The 20,496-nt window shown below is 41.7% G+C and overlaps 1 protein-coding gene across 2 annotated transcripts in view; it reads right to left on the bottom strand.

Annotated features, from left to right (window-relative positions):
- LOC149232466 (NADH dehydrogenase ubiquinone complex I, assembly factor-like protein (DUF185)) overlaps positions 1–20,496 on the bottom strand; it is a 272,389-nt gene that overhangs the window by 230,458 nt on the left and 21,435 nt on the right. For both annotated transcript variants that reach the window (XM_089379418.1, XM_089379417.1), the window contains exons 4-5: positions 9,974–10,084; positions 9,553–9,760 (exon numbers count right to left, since the gene is read on the bottom strand). In XM_089379418.1, the coding sequence (XP_089235544.1) occupies positions 9,553–9,760; positions 9,974–10,084 (319 nt within the window). The remainder of the gene's footprint in view (positions 1–9,552; positions 9,761–9,973; positions 10,085–20,496) is intronic.

The raw sequence follows: 20,496 nt of genomic DNA, 5'->3' as shown, positions 1-20,496 counted from the left end.
CATGGAAGACTGCTTTCAAAACAAAGCAGGGATTGTATGAGTGGCTAGTTATGCCTTTTGGCTTAACGAATGCTCCTGCTCCTTTCATGAGATTAATAAATGATGTACTCAGACCTTTTCTTGATGATTTTGTTATTGTGTATCTGGATGACAATCTGATCTTTAGTAAAATGTGGTAAGAACACTTAAAGCATGTTAAGCAGACATTAGATGTTTGGAAAGAGGAAAACTTCGTGTTAAACTCTCAAAATGTGAATTTGGCAAAACATATCTAAATTATTTGGGTCATATAGTAGGGGGTGGTGAATTGAAAATAGATCCCTCTAAAGTGGCAATCATTGTGAACTGGCCTAAACCCAAGTCTGCTACAGAAGTTAGAAGCTTCTTAGGAGCAGCACAGTATTGGAGGAAGTTCATTTCTAACTTTTCCTCAATTGCAGCTCCCTTACATGCTTTAACAGGATTGAACAAGGTGTTTCAGTGGGGAGGCAAACATCAAAAAGCCTTCGACACCTTGAAGGAAAAGATTAGTACAGCACCTGTACTAGCACTGCCTGATTTGCAAAGACCATTTGAGATCCAAACAGATGCCAGTGACTATGCCATGGGAGCAGTGTTGACACAGCGCGATAAACCCATATGTTATAATACTGAGACTTTTAATCCTGTAGTAGTTAACTATCCTACATATGATAAGGAATTGTATGCATTAGTTCAGAGTGTGAAGAAGTGGAAACATTACTTATGGGCAAAGAGACAGTAATACATACTGATCATCAACCACTTCAATATCTACACTCCCAAACTAAGTTGCAGCAATCAAGACATTACAAATGGATGGGTTTTCTACAACAGTTCCATTTAGTCATTAGATATAAAAAGGGCACACACAATAAAGTTGCAGAAATGTTATCTAGACCCATTATAAATGCATCTACTATACTTAAGCATAATTCTGTGCTACATGAAAGCTACATTGAACAATATGCTCAAGATATAGGCTTTAAAAATGTATATGCAATTTTAAGTCAAGGCAAAAGAGTAGAAGAATTGGATTATCTTGTAAAGGACCGGCTCTTATACCATTGCGGGAAACTCTGCATTCCACAAACTGAGAGAGTAAAGATAATTAGAGAGGCACACACTTCCTGATATCAGGTCACTTTGGGGTAAGTAAAATAGTTGCAAAGCTGCAAAGATTTTGTTATTGGCCAAAAATGAATGAGACAGTTTCTAGATATGTAAGAGGGTGTACTATGTGTGCTAAAAGCAAGCCCAGCAACAGAAAACTAGGCTTGTACACTCCATTACCAGTACCTTCTCACCCTTGGGAAAGTGTTTCCATGGATTTCGTTGGGGGACTGCCTAAATCTAGAAAAGGTCATGATTATCTATATGTTGTTGTGGATAGGTTCAGCAAAATGTGTATTTTGATACCTTGTAATAAACAGATTACAGCTGAACAAACTGCAAAACTGTTCTTTGAACATGTATGGGTTCATTTTGGATTACCCACTTCTATTGTATCTGATCGAGACACCCGATTTGTGGGGAAGTTTTGGTCAAGTCTGTGGGAACTGATGGACACCAAACTAAAGAAAAGCACAGCTTTTCATCCACAAACTGATGGCCAGACAGAAGTAGTTAACAGGACAGTGATCCAGTTACTCAGAGGATATTGCAGCAAACATCCTAAGCTTTGGGATGAACATTTGTGTTATGTGCAGCATGCTTACAACAGAGCCAAACATTCTTCTACACAGAGATCTCCTTTTGAGACCTGTTTTGGTTTCACACCAAGGACTCCTTTGGATTTTGTTTTTGGTAAAAGATACCACAGTTGAGGGACACAGTGATGTGGACAAGTCAACTAGGTTCATTGAACAAATCCAGAAGATCCACCAGGCAGTACAGGAACAGCTGGAAAAGAGCCAAGCCAAATACAAGGCTAGGCATGACAAGCATCGGATGGAGCATAGTTTCCAAGTTGGTGACCAAGTCTGGCTGTATATCAACAAGGACAGGATGCAACATGAAGGTAAAAAGCCTATCAGGTATGGACCTTTCAAAATACTTGAGAAGATTGGTAAGAATGCTTTTCGCCTTGATCTACCAGCTTACATGCACATCTACTCAATCGTAAATGCAGATTGCTTGAGATTGTTTGAACCCTCACTGATTGAGGATCCTAAAGAGCAAAGTCAGTTGTCATTCTATCGATGACCTGCTACCTGAATATCTTAATGAATTGCAGGAAGACACAGTGCTGGACAGGAAGGTGAGGACGACGCGCAAAGGAGATGTTGAGTACCTCAGGGTCGGGCTCAAGGGTTCAAAGTCGAGCAGTGCAATGTGGATTGAGATTGGACAAGTGAGACAACAGTACCCTCACTTAGTCGATGCTTGAAAACCAGCTTTTGGTGGTCCAAAAGCTTTTCAGTGGGAAGGCCGTGATCCGAATTGGATCCAAGAAGAGTTAGCAGAGAACCATGACTATATCAGGTCAGGACAAGCTTCAAAGAATTAAGAGCAGCGATCAGAAACACCTCTAAACCATAGTTTTAAAACTCCGACTCCGACTCCGACTCGGCCAAGGGTCGACTCCGACTCGGTATCAACTCGGCCGGCTCGATTTCAATGACTCGGTCGTTGTAAAAAATACATTAAATATTTATTTTTTATAAAAACACATAATTTTAAAGATTTTCATTCATGTTTCCAAACACACAGCATTAGAATATAGATAGAACACAACATATGATCAAAGTAGGCTCATGAATATATCCATTATATCAAAATGGCACCCAGTGCATTGTCCAATACATAACGATGATGATATAGAGATCAAAACAAAAACACATAACCAAGGAGGCTATAAATGGCCTCTACAACAAAAGTCTGTGACCAGTACTACTGGCTACTGCTAGAGTTGCCAACATCATCTGGCTCAGTGTTACTTGGAAGCAGGAGCGAAAGTGGGGAGCGAGAGCGAAAACGGGAGCGGGAGCGACATTTTCAGAAGCTCCTGGTTTGGGAGCAAATCCCAGAGGAGTTCGACAACCAATGTCACTAACATCAAGGTACATACTACATAGAGGGATTGGTGCTCTTGATTAAATACGAGTTCCATACCCTAATACATGACAACCTTCAATGGAAACATTGCAATCCTCCAATCCTGAAATCCTGAAAAACTGATAAGTCTGCTGGATTTTGAATGAAATCTAAAATTCTACTTTCTCCATATGAAATCCAATGAGGCCGAAACCACTCTCAAACATCCTGAGTCATTTCATGGTAATGTTAAAAATTTAAGTAAAAGGATGAAAATGAAGATTAAGGAGAATGTCACTTTTACTTTAAGAATTTAACATTACCATGAAATTTGAATAGCATATCAATAGTAGAGAGCATTTGAGTGTGTTAAATAGGGTTTGGGAGGGGGAAATGGACCCCAAATAACATTTAACTAATTCATAAAACACATTGGAGTCCAAACCAATCAACAAACACCTTAAAAAATCATTAAAAAATTGTTAAATCGTTGTTTTACTGGGGTTACAGGCCGCTGTTTGTGACTCGGCCGAGTCAGTATGGAAACGGCCGAGTTGGCCGAGTCAGCCATGACTCGGCCAAGTCATTCAATGACTCAGCCGAGTCATGGCTGACTCGGCCAAACGAGCCGTTTCTTCTACCGAGTCACTCCTGAGGGCAACAAAACGGATCAACTTGGCCGTTTCGGTTTCGAAACGGCCGAATTTTAAAACTATGCTCTAAACAGTGGCAGTTAGCAGCCAGCGTGGAATGATGAGGACCTCGGTCAAAGTGCGCTGACCGAGGCCCATGGAGACTGCGCAGGAGGCGAAACTAGCCCCTAGGAAGCCCGGATCGGGAAAAGGAGGCAGTTTTTGATGCGCGATTAGCGCTAATCGCGCATCGCTGGGCAAAACCCCTCGAGAAGGAGAGGCCCCGAGCGCTCGGTCGCATGGGAGCCAGGAAAACCGTGGGGAAAAGGCTAAAGGCTAAGGCGGGACCCGCGCTCCAAAAACCGACGGTATTTATCGGGGGCACCCTTGGGCGGTAAGCAGATTTGGCGAAAACGGAGCGATTCCACTCAGCGCCCGACGCGTGGCAAGCAGAGGAGAGAGAAAAACTGCCGCTCATCGCGCGCTAACAGTCGAGCAAGTCAACTGCGCGAAATGTGCGAATGGCGTCGGATCTGGAGGCCCCAGATCTAACAGTTGAGATCGCGCCTGATGGGGAAACCGGAATTGACAGGGGAATAAGCCGCGATCTATAAGAATTTGAGGTCTGATTTGACCGCCAAGGTGGCAGAGGACTCATTCCACGACATAACCGAAGAATTGAACCGACGAGGAAAAAGTTGGCGCAGTTCACAGGAGGACAAGTGGCCACTCCCTGTGAGCCTGATGATGACGCCGAAACAGGGAACTCCAAGCGAAGCTGCAGCAGGCAATCCGACGGAAGTGGAAGGGGAATCGAACAGCCATGAGCTCGAATGGCTTTAAAGCCATGAACAGACAAAGCAGAAGACACCCGAAGACAGAAGACGGAGAAAGAGAAGAAAGGAAAGAAGACAGAGAAAACGAAGAAAAGACAATGAAGCAAAAAAAAACAGAAAGAAGACAAAGGGCCGAGCTGACCAAAGGCAGCGTCAAGCACCAAAGAGCTTGAGAGATTCAAGCCATCCCTAAGAGGATCTGTCAGGACTGAGCACCACACTGGGCTCCTTCCATTAAAGACCAGAGAGGTCAAAGAGCTGGTGAGGAAAAGAGTCTGTGCACTCTAGTGGCTTGGGGAATCCAAGAACCACCCTACCAAGCAAATTCTGTTTCAGGAGACTCATATTGGGCTCCTTCATTGTAATTCTCTGCTTTAAGACACAATAAAAGAAGGCCACCACTGAGAGTTGGACCGAAGATGTAGCCCTGGAGGATAGGGTGAACTCCTTATTAAATTGTTGTGTTCTTATATTTGCTCACTGTATTTCTCTGTTGTTTTTCGTTTCAAGTGTATGTGTATTTGCACTCTGATCGATCCGTTGCCTAAATAACATAGACACACATCAGCACGAGTCTGTAATACCTTCATTTAATAAATCTTTAACTGAGATCACTCATAGGGTGATTTTCAGATCAAGCGACCTGTACATCATCTCATAGCAATGGAGCTTCCTCGCTCATTGACTTACCATATCCCAGATAAGGTAGTATCTGATGTCTATCTGCTGGAGCAATCATCGAATACGGGATTCTTTCAATAATCGAATCCCAACTCTGGTTGTCACAGAGAATCACAATTCATCATGTGTACAAACAGCTCACTTAAGAGCTTCCTCAACCAGGCAGCTTCACACAAGATCATACTCGTAGCTATGTATTCGTTCTCGGTGGTGCTTATAACAACCAACTTCTGCTTCCTACTTATCCATGATATCGAAGCAGAATCCAAAGAGAACCAGCACTGAGAAGTGCTCTAGTGTTCCTCCACATTGCCTGCGCAGTCATCATTTGAATAATCATGCAGTTTCATATTTCCAGCAATGTATCTCAATCCATGAGAGATTGTGCCCCGAAGATATCTCAAAAGATTCTTGATACCAATCCACTGAGGCTCAACCAAATATGAGCTCACCATGCTAACAACAAAACATATGTCTGAGCCCCAAGGGTTAGCCCAACTGGTCAAGTCGTGCCTCGCCAAAACGGGAGGTCACAGGGTCGATTCTACCCGAAGCCCTTGGGGTTAGGTCTGTGATGGCCGAGGGGTGTGATCCTAGAGATCAGCCCTAGTTATTTCGTGGACGTAGCCTGCACCCCCTAACCACGGGTGTACGTGAACCACCGGGTAAAAACAAAAACAAAAACAAAACATATGTCTGGACGGAAGTTCACCAAGGACATTAACGCGAATGAATTTATGAAACTCAGAGGCATTTCCAAAATCTAGTCCGACATCACTAACATATAACTTCTGAAAGTTAAGATCCTTGAGGTAGTCACAAGCTGGCAGTTTATCATTCCACATCCGGAATCCAACTCCCTCTTACTTTTGCAAATGAGAGGGTCTGCACCTATCAGAAATAGGTCGTCCTCATAAGGTGCTAGTATGAGAGGTCTATCATCCACAACCTTCAAGCAATGGTTTGGATAGACTTCACTCTTAGTGAACCTCAGCTTTATCAGACAGCTATCAATCCTCTCATACTACGCCCGGGGTGTTTTGCTTCAAGCCATAGAGGGCTTTCTTCCACCTATATACATGAGATTCCTGATTATGAATCTCAAACTCCTCGGGTTGTTCCAAATCTGTGGACCTGTTGCATGAGGGGAATGGTCCCCTAATAAGATTTTCCTTTGGTACATCTCAGACATGTACTTTCATGCTCTTTTTGAATTCAGGCATCCCTGTCACCATCTGACTCACAGACCTCCAGTGCTATGTGTCAATGGACATGGTCCCTAGTGGAATTCCTGCAACTTGATACAACCCTGAACTCAAAAGCATCTTTGAAAATTCTATTTTCAAACACATACCTTTCCATCGATGAGTGCCACCTCATAACCTTCGACTTCCATTGCTGAAATGGACACCAGGTTCTTGCGATCAGGTACATATAAGAGATTCTGTAAATGAATCGAGTTACCCCCATTCAATTAAGGGATAACATTTCCTACACCCTTTCTGGGATATGTGGCATCGGCTCCAAGTATAATCCCATGATTGTTTCCATCTCTACCAAATTGGAGAGTGCATCCTTCCTTTCTATGAAGAGTCGGCTATTTCCTTGATGACCTGGATTACCTGTCATTCCTTTGATCACTGAAGATTTCCCTGTTGTTATCATCATCAAGTGATGTGTACCTTCCATTCGGAGACTCTTTCGCATAATGGTCGAACCAGTTATCTGCCTTTCCTTCCACCCTGAGATCCGGTCTTCGAATGAAGTGATCTTAAGGTAGGCCATATTCCGCTGCGCCATTCTGATAATATTCTCGGCTTCGACTTCACCCTTTGGTGAATTAGAAGAGGAATGAGGAATCCACTGATCCTTTTGTCCTTTCCCAACTGTCTTCGGTGATTGCTCTTTCACTCTTGCTTGGGCATTGTCTTCACCTCAGTGCTAATACCATGTTAATTTTAGGTATGTTCTATGCTTAGAGCAATTTATTTCAATTTTCACAGTTAGTTTAATATCTTTTCCAGATTAGCAATCACATCAGCATTAAAGTAAATTGCAGATAGAACATAAACATAAATCGCAAAAGACAAGCCAAGACAAGAGGACACAAGATGTGGTGCTAGCCAGGGACAAACCCCAATGTGGGGAAACCCTTGATAAATTCTTCTTCTATGTTCTTCAATAGTTCAGCAGAGAGAGAGATAGAGTACAATGATTTTAAGTCAATACTTGACTTGCCAAATAGGAGATCAGACATCAGAGATCTTCACCTTGAAGATGACACAATGAGGTTGCAGATCTGATCCCAAGGACTGAAGATATGCAGCAGATGAACAGCTCAGTCAATTACCCAGATTACTGAAGCTTTCCTTCCATAAGACTCTCCTTCCTTTGCTGCTTCACTGATCATGTCAAGGCTGCTAATCTGGTACCTTTCAAAAGGACTGGTGCATGGTAGACCTGGTCATTTGTTAGGGCACAAACTTTGAGAACCACAACACCTTAAACATACCCCACAGTTCACCTGATTACTGCGGCTAGCCTTCATACAATCCTCCAATGATACGCTGCCTTATAGGGCTGCTTACCTTCTGAACGCAGCTACTAAAAAGGCCTCCAACTGCTGGCTATGGCCTGCGGCCTAGCCCAGCAGTGGACTGTAGCTTTAGTCCCTTCAAACAGTGATCCAAACAGCCCCTTAAACAACTGTCCCTAGCTCCTCCTTTTTGCGGATTCTTCTGCCCAGCATACCGAGATCAAGAACAGCTTGATCATGCCCAAACAATCCTGAAATAGGCCACGCTGTCACCTACAGCAATGTGGCATTATGTCAGCAGCTTAGGTGACAGCAACTGGGTCTCTTTGAGCTGCGTATAAGGGCTTCCCTTACTGTGGCTAAGGGCACTACTAGACAGCTGCTTAAGACCTCCATTTGCTGTGGCTGGAACCTCCTCCTTTGACTGCAGCTAAGGCAGATTATGACTGTGGATAAGGAGTCTCTTTCTTGCTGCATATAGGGTCAATAGACAGTGGATTCAGGTCTTCATTTAGGGCCTATATTAGCCCTCCTCTCATCTGTGGATTGAGCCTCTTGAGACAGCGTATAGGGGCTTATTCATGCTGCACATAAGTCTCCTCTTTTCTGCATGTAGATCTCCTCATAAGCCTGCGGCTAGGGCATCACTGCGGCTAAGGACAGACTTCTCTGCGGCTACCTTTGTCTCCTTTTCTTTGCCCCCAAGCACAGTCTCCTTTGCATCAATTGTAGACCGAATGATGAGCCTTCTTCTTGTTGCGTATAGACTTCTCCATGACAGCTTCTATGGCTTCTTCCATAGCTGCGTTTAGATCTAGGGCATCATTCTTACATAGGCCTGCGTATACTTCTTAGTGTCTCTCCTTCACCAAAAACCCAAAGACGTGGAGAGAAGGAGATCACATGAAGAGTATGTGAGTGTCAAATGACTTCAAGTCCTCTTCTATTTATACTAAAAACGTAGAGGTTGAATAGACATGACAGTTGGGTTTCTGAGCCTACATAAGTTGCTGGCCGACTTGACAATTTGTCCATTAATCAAAATAAATTCATATCTTCATAGATACTTATCGGAATCGGATGATCTTTAGATCAATCCTACACCTCTCAATGAGAGAAATCCAAGAAATATATCAGCTGCCATAAATAAGATGACCCACATGGAGTTTGGCCCTAGTTGCCAATTTTAGCATTATCCCAGGAGGGGAGCTCAAGTAGGTTCTGAATATTTTAATGACGAACTGATTTGATTGGGCAGAATCTGTTGTATCATTTTTTAGATTGGTTATGTTTTTGCTTCAGCTAATTAATGTTAAGAACCTAACTGTGCATTCCTTCAGTAGATCTGTAATCTACTGGGTCAATGGTGTCCCAGGTGCTAGGTTTGTAGGAGAATTAACAAAATTAACTTTGAAGACTTGATTGTTTGAAGCAGAATGGGTTTTGTGTTTTGCTTGGACAGGCTTATCTGACTGTAATAAAAAAGTAAATACCCATTCTCTAAGAGTGTGTGCGCGGTTGTGCATAATAACATGTGCATGGTGTATACCTGTTAATCTGTAACCAAAATATTGTTGAAAACATGAGAAATCTTCTGTGAAAAGCTACTGAGGTTATCTGGGAATCCATTCTAGTACTTTATATATTTGATTGACAAAAGCGGAATGGTTTTCTGTTTGCTTGAACAGACAATCTGAAAGCAATAACAAAAGTAATTACCCATTCATTAAGCATGCAGATGCCCTGAGCTTGCACATTGAAATATGAGAAAATGAATGAAAGAGTACAAACAGTATTCCTTCCCAATTCCTACCTCCTTGAGGAACTTGTTCCAAATCAGCATGCCAAGAAACTGGAGCTCCAGAGAAAGCACTGAATGCATCTCCATCCCTACTGTTATCCTTTTGTGCATCACGTTCAGTACAGCATAATGCATTATGCTGAAGCTTTCTCAATGCAGGACTGCACTCAACCAAATGCACAGAAAGACTTCCCGAAAACTCCTTGAACTTTGCAGCACCCTGCAATACAATCTTACACATTGTAAACTCAAATGGCCCAAAAAGTGGGCATATGCTAAGATAATATGGATATGCAGACTTGATCACATTGGAACAAGGAGCAATATTATTTTGGGCCTTTATTTCAGTGAGCTTTTTCCAAAATTATAAAATATAAAAGATATTCAATCGTAATCTCCACAGTAGAACAAAATCAAAGATAAAATGCCTTACCCGAAGAAGGTCAGCCATAAGTGTTCCACGTCCTGGACCCAACTCCACAAGGTTCACGTGCTTTGGTTGGCCCATCTGGTCCCATAAGCACATGCTCCATACTCCAACCAACTACAAAGATTCCAAAGTCAATTGTAGTACCTCGAAAAGGATAAAACTTTTCTACATTCAAAGCCGTAGAATGCTTGATTTAGTATTTTGGATTCTGGACAACCAGTTGATAATGCTATCACAGCATGGTCCAGACCATGACATAACTTACATATTTTCTTATCAAAATTCAAATATATAAGAATAAACTGGGCTTCATTCTGCACATAAAATTAACTTAATCTGTAGCATTTTACTTTGATGATTTTCATATTTGCAAACTTGTACATGTAATACTGTTTCTACCTAAGAGCAAAAACATAATTGCAAAGTGTTTCGGATGTCGTAATTGATTAGTAGCACTGAGAAGTATCAAAAGCATTGTACATGGTAAATACAAAATTCTCAAGTTATGCGATTGAACTGAATTGCACTTGTACTCATGGGGAACTGTTACCACTAGTTAAGCAGGATCAGCACCAATCTGTGTATAAGATGATGATGATGGCAGCAATATTTTAGAGGTTGGACGGCCAACAGTGACACAGCGTAGACTGAGAGTATTTCTGTTTCTAGGTATCCTGGTGGTTTGGTGCAGAACAAAAAGGACTGGGTATTATGTTTGTTCCTTGGTCCTGCATAAAGAATATTAAATACAGCTCTCAATGTAGCTGTATCGTTGAAATATGGTTGAATACTGGCAATTTCCACCCTGCTTCTTATTTGTGTTTGCAAGCAGTTGCTTTATTGCTAGTACAAACTTCTCGTCCAGCACGTTCTCCATGTATGCAATTACCCTTGCATCAGCTGCACTTATTTTGAGAATCCTGCCATATCTGTTTCAGTGGTTGCCGGTGGTATTTCTCTTGGTTAGCCATTCTTACAGTGGTGCCACTGGATATTTATGCTTTAACCATTGGAAATTTTAAAACGCAATAACTTCAATATTGTATGGTGTGGTACTATCAGTATTGATGGATTATTACTATTACAGAATGTGGACTTGATCAGTGCTCAATTTGCTAGTTATAATGTTGTCAGAGGAGATGGAAGCCATTTGTATGGGGCAGAAGACCCATTGTTCTGTTTCAGGAATGGCTTAAGTGATTTCAACATTGCACTTGTATATGCATTTGCTGTTCTTCACAATAATGCTGATTACAAAGAAAATTCAAAAAGGACGCTGTAGTACCAGTGTTTAAAATATCGGTATGGGCAAAATATCGGCGAGGGTCCAGAAAACATCTTATCGGCAATATCGGTGAAAATATCATAAAATATCGGCAAACATAAAAAAATGCATAATAGATTTTTAAACATATAAAGCAATAACAACATGAAATAAACAGATTGGCACAAAAATATGAAAAAAGCACTGATATATATGATGTAGTGGATGTAAAATAAAAATGATACATCAAAGGCGATACCAAATCCTGTTGATCCCTGATAATTGTCCAATCAAGGACTCAAATGTGGAGAACCAATACAAAATAATATCACATAGATAAAAGTATATCATCATCATGAGTTATATGTAGCAAAACAAATAAAACTAGCAGCTATCTATCTGAGATCAGTGCCCTCTCCCCCTTTTACGGGAAAACATGACGGGTTGTTTGTCAAGCCTGCCCCTAGCAGTAAAAGGCTCTGCCTCTGCCCCTAATGTCAAATAATGACTACTGGGTATGGAGTTGTGCTCTCCTATATCTATAGCAGATGGTGCTGATGTTGATGCTCCCATAGTCTCCTCCTCCTCCTCCTCATCTTCGTCCTGCTCCTCCTCCACGTGTTGCTCCTCCCCCGAGTCCTCCTCCTCTTGCTACCCTCTGGCTCTAACCATGCAGGTGACTCCTCCAAGATGGGCACCTCAGACTCCACCCTCCACTGAAACAATACATCAATATTGTCTAAGGAAATGGCATCTGGATCCATTGGTGTTTCTATTTGCTTCACTCGAAGTTGGAGATTGTAATGCACATACACTAAATCATTGAAGCATGATAACTCCAACCTATAAGAGTGTCAAAAAAACTAATGAGTCTTGACTTTTGACACTTGAGGGTCATAAATTAAAATTACAATAAATGTAATTGCTCAACTTAAGGCTGAAGCTCAAAGTTATACTTGTGTTTTTTTGAGTGTATTTTCTCAAATACACTTCGATTGCGCTCACACCCTGAAGAGCTACATGTTTGCCTCAGGATTCTTATGGCCAGTTTCTGCAAATTTGGTGCCCTTGTACCATAACTTCACCATCAAATATCTATTATAACAAAATCAAGAAATAAAAAAGTCAAAAACTTAAAACATAATTAAACTTTCAATTAAAAGTTACATAATTGAATTTTAAAAATCTATAATTATAAATAATGTAAATTCTAAATTGAAAATTCTAATGAGTGATGACTTGTCAATTATGTGGCATGAAGAGGGTCTTTTCCCTAATAGCATCATCAAAGCCAAATAGGCCAACACAAAATCGATAAAACTGTATCTCGTGATTGATTTTGCTACGAAGCTCAAGATCAGGTACCATCCTCTGAATACAGGAATGGAGCCCTTCCATCACCTCGCCATCAAAATCAAAGGTGCATTTGTATGAAAATGTGAGGTTGAGGAAGAGTGTTGTTGCATGAATGGGTCGATGAAGCATCTCTGTCGACCGACTATCAATCACATCCCATAACATCACATGTCTATCAATCCCAGCGAAACCCTTGTCTGAATAATAAGAACGAATGGCCTCCTTGTCCCTATCCATGGCCTCATACAAATAAGCCATTGCAGGCTTGTCCCCATCTAACAATTTCAGAACTTTTACTATAGGTTCACTAACTGAGCACACTTCTTCTACTACCTGCCAAAATGTGTTAGCGTACACCATTTTTGCAATGGCTCTCCCGTCTTGTCTCCTATTGTATCTACAATCACCACTCATCAGAAATAAACATTTGCTTCAACTCAAAATGGCATCGAAGCAAAGACCGAAGAGTAATAAATTTGGTGGCAAAACGTTTGATTGCAGGACGTTGCAACTCCTTGTTTCTAGTGTATCTCCTCATGAGGCTAAGAACAAAAGCATGGTTATATATAAACTTGGGGACGCTCCTAGCCATATCAATCACCTCCTTGATGAAAGAGAGTTTCCCCATATCCTCAAGCAGTGAATCGATACAATATGTTTCACATGGAGTCCAGAACAATGTGCAGTGCCTCTCCATATGCATCATCTTGGCAAACACATAATTAGCTGCATTATCTGTTATGACTTGCACCACATTCTGCACACTAATCTCTCGGATGAACCCATCTAACAACTCACATATCATTGTTGCATCTTTTATATGTGCTAATGCATCCACTGATTTAATAAACATGGTACCTTTAAGACAATGTACCAAGAAATTTAGAAGGGCCCTACCCTTCCTATATGTCCAACCATCAGACATCATTGTGCATCTAGACACTTCCCATGTTTGTTTCAACTCCACTAATCTAGAGCTGATGTCCTACTTTTCTGCTTTAAGGATTGACCCCCGCAACTACTCATATGTAGCACTTTTGTACCTTGGGCCCACAACAGCGATAGCATCACACATTGGCTGCCAAAATGGATTGGTTTTGGTGATGCTGAGAGGTAAGCCGTTCCAGAAAAGACACCTCCCCATAACTCTATCAGATTTTGACCTCCCACTCCCAGTAATATTAGCACTAGCAAGTGATGTTGTGGAGCCCCTCCCACTCCCAGTAATATTAGCACTAGCAAGTGACGTTGTCGAGCCCCTCCCACTACCCTCAGCCTCAAAATCAGAAGAAGATATCCCGAAAGATCTACCTGCACGTTGAACCTTGTTTCTTTCTGCCTCTTCCTTCTTTCTATCTTTTTCATCAATTGCTTCAAGAGCTTTTTGTATAAGCTCCGCACTAGAAACCGTACAAAGCCCAACATCGTGTCCAAGGAATCTAGCCAGATAGCATTTCAATAGCGTAACCCATCCTATCATCTTGGTCCCACACAATTTGCATAATATATATACCCGATTTGTCCCACCATCACGCTCCCCATACTCCCAAAATGGGTCCAAGGCTTTTGCCATATTTGTAGTGAACTAATTCAAACCTAGGGCACCAAAAAAACAAAAAATTGGCATTAAACACCCATACACAAAAAATAATAAGTAGTAACCACCTCATCTAAAAAATAAAAAAAATAAAAAAATTACTACATTATTTGCAATGTGAACGAAAAATGGCAATAAGAGGGTGCATAAAAAAGTTTTAAAAAAATGAAGCTTGTTGTCCAAATATGGAGAAAACCCTTGTGCATTGGCTCATGGGCATGAAAACAATAGAAAATGGAAAAAAACACAGAAGCAAAATGTTGGTAGGCAAAGAGGCAAGGAAGCATAACCCTAAATCTATGAAAATAATCATTAACATAGGGTTTTTAAAAATATACCTGTTAATGGAAGAAATGAAGTTTGTCTCAATGATCTTCAATCTTTGATCCACAAAAAAATTATAGTTGGTGGTGATAATGGTTGTTTGATCCTCAATCCCTCCTTGAAAACCACCACAAAGTTCTTTCCCTTCCTTCTCCGAGACTAAGAAACCACAATGAGCAAATAAAACTACCAAAATCGCTTTTCTAGCCGCGGCCCAGCCTACCTAGTGATATTTGAGGTCGTAACACGATATTTTGCCGAAATATCGTCGATATTTTCAAGCAAGAAAATATTGCGATATTTTCTCGGCGATATTTCGGCTTGCCGAAAATATCACAATATTTCCGAATATCGTCGATATTTCGGCGATATTATCAACACTGCATTGTACCATTAACAATTGTGGTTTTACCAGTCTACTTGTGGTTGGCATTCATGTCACTACAGTCTCCCAAAGAAGCAAGATTTTTATATCCCCTCATCTGCCTTGCTGCAATGGAAGATTTCCTAATTTAATCCAGAGGTTTCAAGCAATGTACTAAGACTCGATTCTTGTCCAGGTTGCAAAGTTCTCTGGTTTCTCACGGTGGGTCTTATCTTGGTTGTTTGTCACAGTAGGAATAATGCATTGTTGTACCAGTATTCTGCTCCTATGGATGTGAATAAACACCTAGCTCGTTACTTCAAAACAACATAATTTGGATAGTTAAGTTGTTTGTAGCAGCAGCCAAGGATATCCTCAAATAGACAATCTGTCTAGCAGTGGTGTCAGGATGGTGGAGATGGTGCTACATGACCCAGATTGCTGACCCTTCAAGTCTTGAGATCGCCAGTGGATCCCTTTCTGCAGATCTGAATCCACACTCTTCAAAACCTGGGAATGAAAGTAGGCTTTAATGGATAAGGGGAATGTTGATGCATTGGAGTCAAAATATAAGAAGTAGCAGGGAGTTTGGCTCTTATTGGAATCAATTTTTGACAGATTTTATTTTTCTTAGGCTTTAATGGATAAGGGGAATGTTGATGCATTGGAGTCAAAATATAAGAAGTAGCAGGGAGTTTGGCTCTTATTGGAATCAATTTTTGACAGATTTTATTTTTCTTCAGAGGGACTCCTTGTGGTCCCGATCTATATAGTGATTATGTCGAATGCAGCTAGTGGAGCGAAGCCATGATTCAAGTTGTTGATGCCAAGGTTGAAGACTTACAGGTGGTGGTTTCCAGAACGATACTTTGCCCAAGGGTTTATGAACACGGACGGGTAGGAGTTTTGCATCAAGGCATGGATCGCGCCACGAGTTTGCCTGGGGACGTTTGGGCCATATCTTTGTTGTGGTATAGCCAGCCAGCCAGCAGTTGCGTTATTTAATCAATGAGTTTTGACGGAAGGCATAGGCGGTAGTAGCTCAGACCCTGATTCCCACAGGTTTTGATTGTTGGCTGAGGGAAATACATGGCCCACGAGAGCAGCTGCCACTTGAAACAGTGTGCAAGAAGAAGCAACATTTGTTGATTCTAGATACTGCAGAGGGGAACCCAGGTTTTTAGAAAAGATGGCAGGTCGAGGCCTGTGCGAGTAATATGCCCTAAAGCATCCCCAAGGTTTCATGCCTAAAACATCAAATTATTACATTGTGTGTGGACCCTCGTCAAACTAGACGTTGGTGTCTTTGGGTCAAGTCCTTGGTATGGATCTGATCAAACAGAGTGGAATGTGTTCTATATTGAAGAAGGGCAAATTAATCAAGGAATTGTTTGTGATAAGTAATGGTTTATGAGCCTTTTCTTATTTTTTTGGTGAGAACGATCTATGAGGCCTCATTATTATAATTTATAATCATTGTACATGTGGCTCCGTCCACTTTTCATTTACTTTATTGTTAATTTTAGTTAGAAAAAGACTTATTTTTTTAGATTAAGTCCTCCATAAAAGATAATAATATTTTATTGTAAAGGAGTTAAAGCCTCCTCCTACAAAGGGAGGCGCTTTCCTTATTTTGTAATCATGATTGGAGAGTGGGAGTATTCCTCTCCCTGGGAACTAATAAAAACCTTCTTGGTTTATGGGTATTGTTAAAAGTCGACTTTTCTATGGTTCTTATTCATAGTTCTTGCATATAATTTGTGCTTTAATTAGGCTAATTTTGGAGGTATAAATCAGAGATCACAAAATTGCTTTACCGATCCATTGAGTGACACAATCACCAAGAAGGGGAGGCTTAGGCTTCTACGGTCTTCATCTCACCCTTAGCACTCACCAAGAATACACATTTTCAAGTGTTGGACAATCCCTTTTAGAATCATCAATGGAACTTGTTGGTGACAGTTCTTAATATAGTGGTTGGGGCATCTCGAGTGAATAGATCCTAGAGAAGCTGAATTCCTCGTAGGTTAGCCGAGATTGGTTTGAGTTGGTTAGTTTCACCCCCAACTCCTCATCCATCCTAAAGGAGGAGCTAACAAAGAGGAGTTTGTTGTTAGTTTTTGTAGCATCGGAGGTGTTCTAGTCTCGAAACTTTATGGAGAAGCTAAAACACAAGAGTTCTCCACAACTCATAAATCGTTTCTAGAAATTCCACCTAGAAGTGTCTCAATTAAATTATTAGCCTATTTTTTTATATTTTTAAACTTAGGAAAAGGGATCAACGTGAATCATCATCTAGAAACTCACACAGATTGACTGGGAAATAATTTGGGCCCTTGATTAAGTTTTAATCTTGGTCGTTGGAGGTCCAACAGAATATTATAAGAACAAATTGATGGGTAGATGGAGAACACAAGTGTGAGATACACACACAGATCGATTTCCTTGGAGAGTTCGATTTTCCTGAGAGCAACAATCAGTTGCAGGAAGAGTTCAAGCTTCAGAAGGGAAGTAGAGATAGAGAGGGGCAAGGATAGTGATCCGGAGGAAGTTTTCTAGATCCAAAGACGCAACAGCGAGAGGCCGCGTTATTCCCAGTGAGGCAGCACAGAGGACTGCGTAGTCAACTTCAGAGAGCAATTCGATTTAGCTGGGGGAAAAATAGATTCAACTTCCAGAGGCCTAGAAAGTCTTTCAGAAGGTCAAAGAATCAGTTTCCTCGGCAGAGACAGTTCCGGGTTAGACGTCCAAGGGTCTGTGCAAGCACCGCGTAGAAGCCAGTGTGAGGGGTCCAAGAGGACGAGTTTCTGAAGCGAAGTTGTGTCGGGGTTACTTGTAGAGGAAGGGAAATTCCCTCAGATAATTTTGGCCAGATTTTCTTACTATTTGGATTGCTAGTCGGGCATGCATAGATTGTACTCAAAATTTCACTGTTGCATAATAATAAAAACTCTCAGTTGCTACACCGATTTTCGCAAGTTGGGTTTTTTTGAGGACAATTGTCGAAAAAACATTGTGTCAAATTTATGTGTGTGCTAGCATATTTCTCAGATTCCAGAGCTATAATTTTCCGCTTTTTTATTTGTGAAGGTTGCAGTGTGATTTATTCGATATTTGTCGTAGAAAATAAATTGCTAAATTAATTAACAATTAGAAGAATTAATTCCAATTGCTGCAATAGGATATCAAACTTGAAATTTCCACATGGTATCAAAGCATGTTTGATCAGACAGGGAAGCTCAAAAGCGAAAGCAGAAATTCGTTGTTCAAAAGGAGCAGCAGGACGAATTTTTGGAGGTTGTGCAAAACCTAAGCCAGGCAAATCGAATTGCTTGGGGAACTTCGATTTTTTTCAGTGCAAGTTGGTGGAAAATTCGGTTTCCTAGTTGAATGATTCTGACAGAAAGAGGGAGTAGTTGCAGCTCATTTTTTCGCTGAGCAAATTCCTTGTTTAGGAGCAGAAGGGTTTTGCAGTAGCAGAATCAGCACTAGGTGGAAGAGAAATAGCACACACAGAGGGAAAACTGCTCTCATGGGATCTCGAGTTTTAGAGATCTAATTTCTCCAATTGCAGATTGGCAATAGCGGTGAGCATATTTCCTCATTCCAATAGGGAGTGCGTGGAGCAGATCCAATAGCCAAGCAGAGGGAAAGAGGGAGATTTTCGACCAGATCTAGAGATGGCCACAAATAGGGTTAGAGATCAGGATAGGTTGGAGGGAGCCTCCAACTATGTCATCTAGAAGGCTAGGATGTCCTTCCTTTTGGATGAATATGGCCTGAAAGCTTATGTGGAGAATGTAGTAGCAGTACCACAGGATGTCGATCAGCTGAAGGAGTACAGAAAGGAAATGAAGGCAAAGCAGATGATTTTGGATGGAGTCCGAATTCATTTAATCTCACATGTGGCATACAAGGGTACAACCAAGGAGATTTGGGATGCTCTCTTCGAGCTATTTCAAAGATCGTCTGAGTAGCGAAAGATGTTTCTCCAGGAGAAGTTGGGGAGCATAAGTATGCAAAAGAGCGAAAGCATAGATGGCTTCCTCACCAAGATTCAGGAAGTCCAAGATCAACTTGCATCCATTGGGGAGGCACCCCAACCCACAGAGCCTATACGGTTGGCACTAAATAGTATCTCAGATGACTGGCAGATATTTGTCCAAAATATCTTGGGCAGAGACACATTGCCTAAATGGGATAGGATGTGGTCCGATCTACCGTAGGAGGAGTTGAGGCGCGCTCTTGTAAAGAGTACCATCAGTGGCAGCAGCAGGAAGGGCGTGAATGGTGAGAAGGAAGAAGAATATGTGGCCCTGGCATCTAAGGGTCCCAGTCATGGGCAAGGGGAAAAGAAGAAGAAGAAGGATTTGTCAAAGGTCAAGTGCTTCAGATGTGGTGAGTACGGTCACAATAGTATGCAATGTCCTCTCAGGAAGGAGGACAAGCAAGAGAAGAAGGACCAGGCAGCAGTGTCCACTAAGATCGATAAGTTGTCCTCCAAGCTAGAGGAATATTTCGCGATGTTTGGAGCTATACCTCCAAGAGAGAGGTGGGGCGATCTAGAGCTTAAGTTGCAGCGAAACGCAGACATGGGCAGGGTCCATTAAGGTGTCCTCCTCATGGATCATTACCTTGCTACGGGAGCACATAGTATTCGGTAGCAGGATGGATCAGTGTCAGTTGCTTCAGTCGAAATCTCGAGTGACAGTTGCAGACTAGTAGCAGTTAGATGCTAGGGAGCGTAGTACAATTTTGGCAGCAATGCAGAATGGCACAATGCAGAGTCAACAGTAGCGCAGATTCTTCAGGGGAAAATGCAGTAGCTAGTAGCAGTAAGGGTTGGGGAGATAGATGCATCATACTAAACACAGTTGATTCAGTATTTAGGATGCTTCTCAGTTGCAGTCGTTGCAGTTGCAGTAGCAACAGATGAGAGGGAGTTGCAATGTAGATGCAGAGTTGGCAACAGTATGGCAATGCCAGTAGCAGCACAGATGTAGCATTAAAGTTGAGCAATGGTTGGTGGGCAGTGGCAGGCAGTCACAGTGGCCTAACATCAGCAGCGTGACAGAGGGTGATACAGAGATGGGGTGTTGTAGCAGTAGTGCAACACTAGAACACCTTCCTCACTAAGAGGGAGTGTTAGTTTTTGTAGCATCGGAGGTGTTCTAGTCTTGAAACTTTGTGGAGAGGCTAAAACACAGGAGTGAGCCAGCAGAAGCTCCATTGGTCCAGCAGCAGGGGCAGCCACATGGGCAACTGTTAGGACCACCACAAGGGAAATCATAAGGATCTAGTATGGTTACCACTACCAACATATCCTCAAGTGGGGAAGATCCAGTGAGTTCGCAGAAGACGAAGCAACAAAGGCAAGATGAGGAGCTAGTTGATCCTCCCACCACCAGTGGTCGAACCAGCAGGAAAGTTCGTCAGACATTCAAAGATGCAGAGGAATTCAATGGAGCTCCTAGGACGAACAAGAGAGAACGCAAACAGCCAGACAGGTACCAAGCATTGGTGGCACAAGTTGAAGAACCTTCCAGCTATTAGGAGGCCGCATAGCATCAGGTGTGGATAGATGCCATGGTAGAAGAGTATAGTTCTATCATGACTAATGA

Source organism: Pinus tabuliformis, chromosome J (assembly GCF_031772625.1).
Source record: "Pinus tabuliformis cultivar Carrire ecotype Pingquan chromosome J, CPIR1, whole genome shotgun sequence".
Taxonomy (NCBI): Eukaryota; Viridiplantae; Streptophyta; class Pinopsida; order Pinales; family Pinaceae; genus Pinus; species Pinus tabuliformis.
This window is presented reverse-complemented; position numbering and strand designations above follow the sequence as displayed.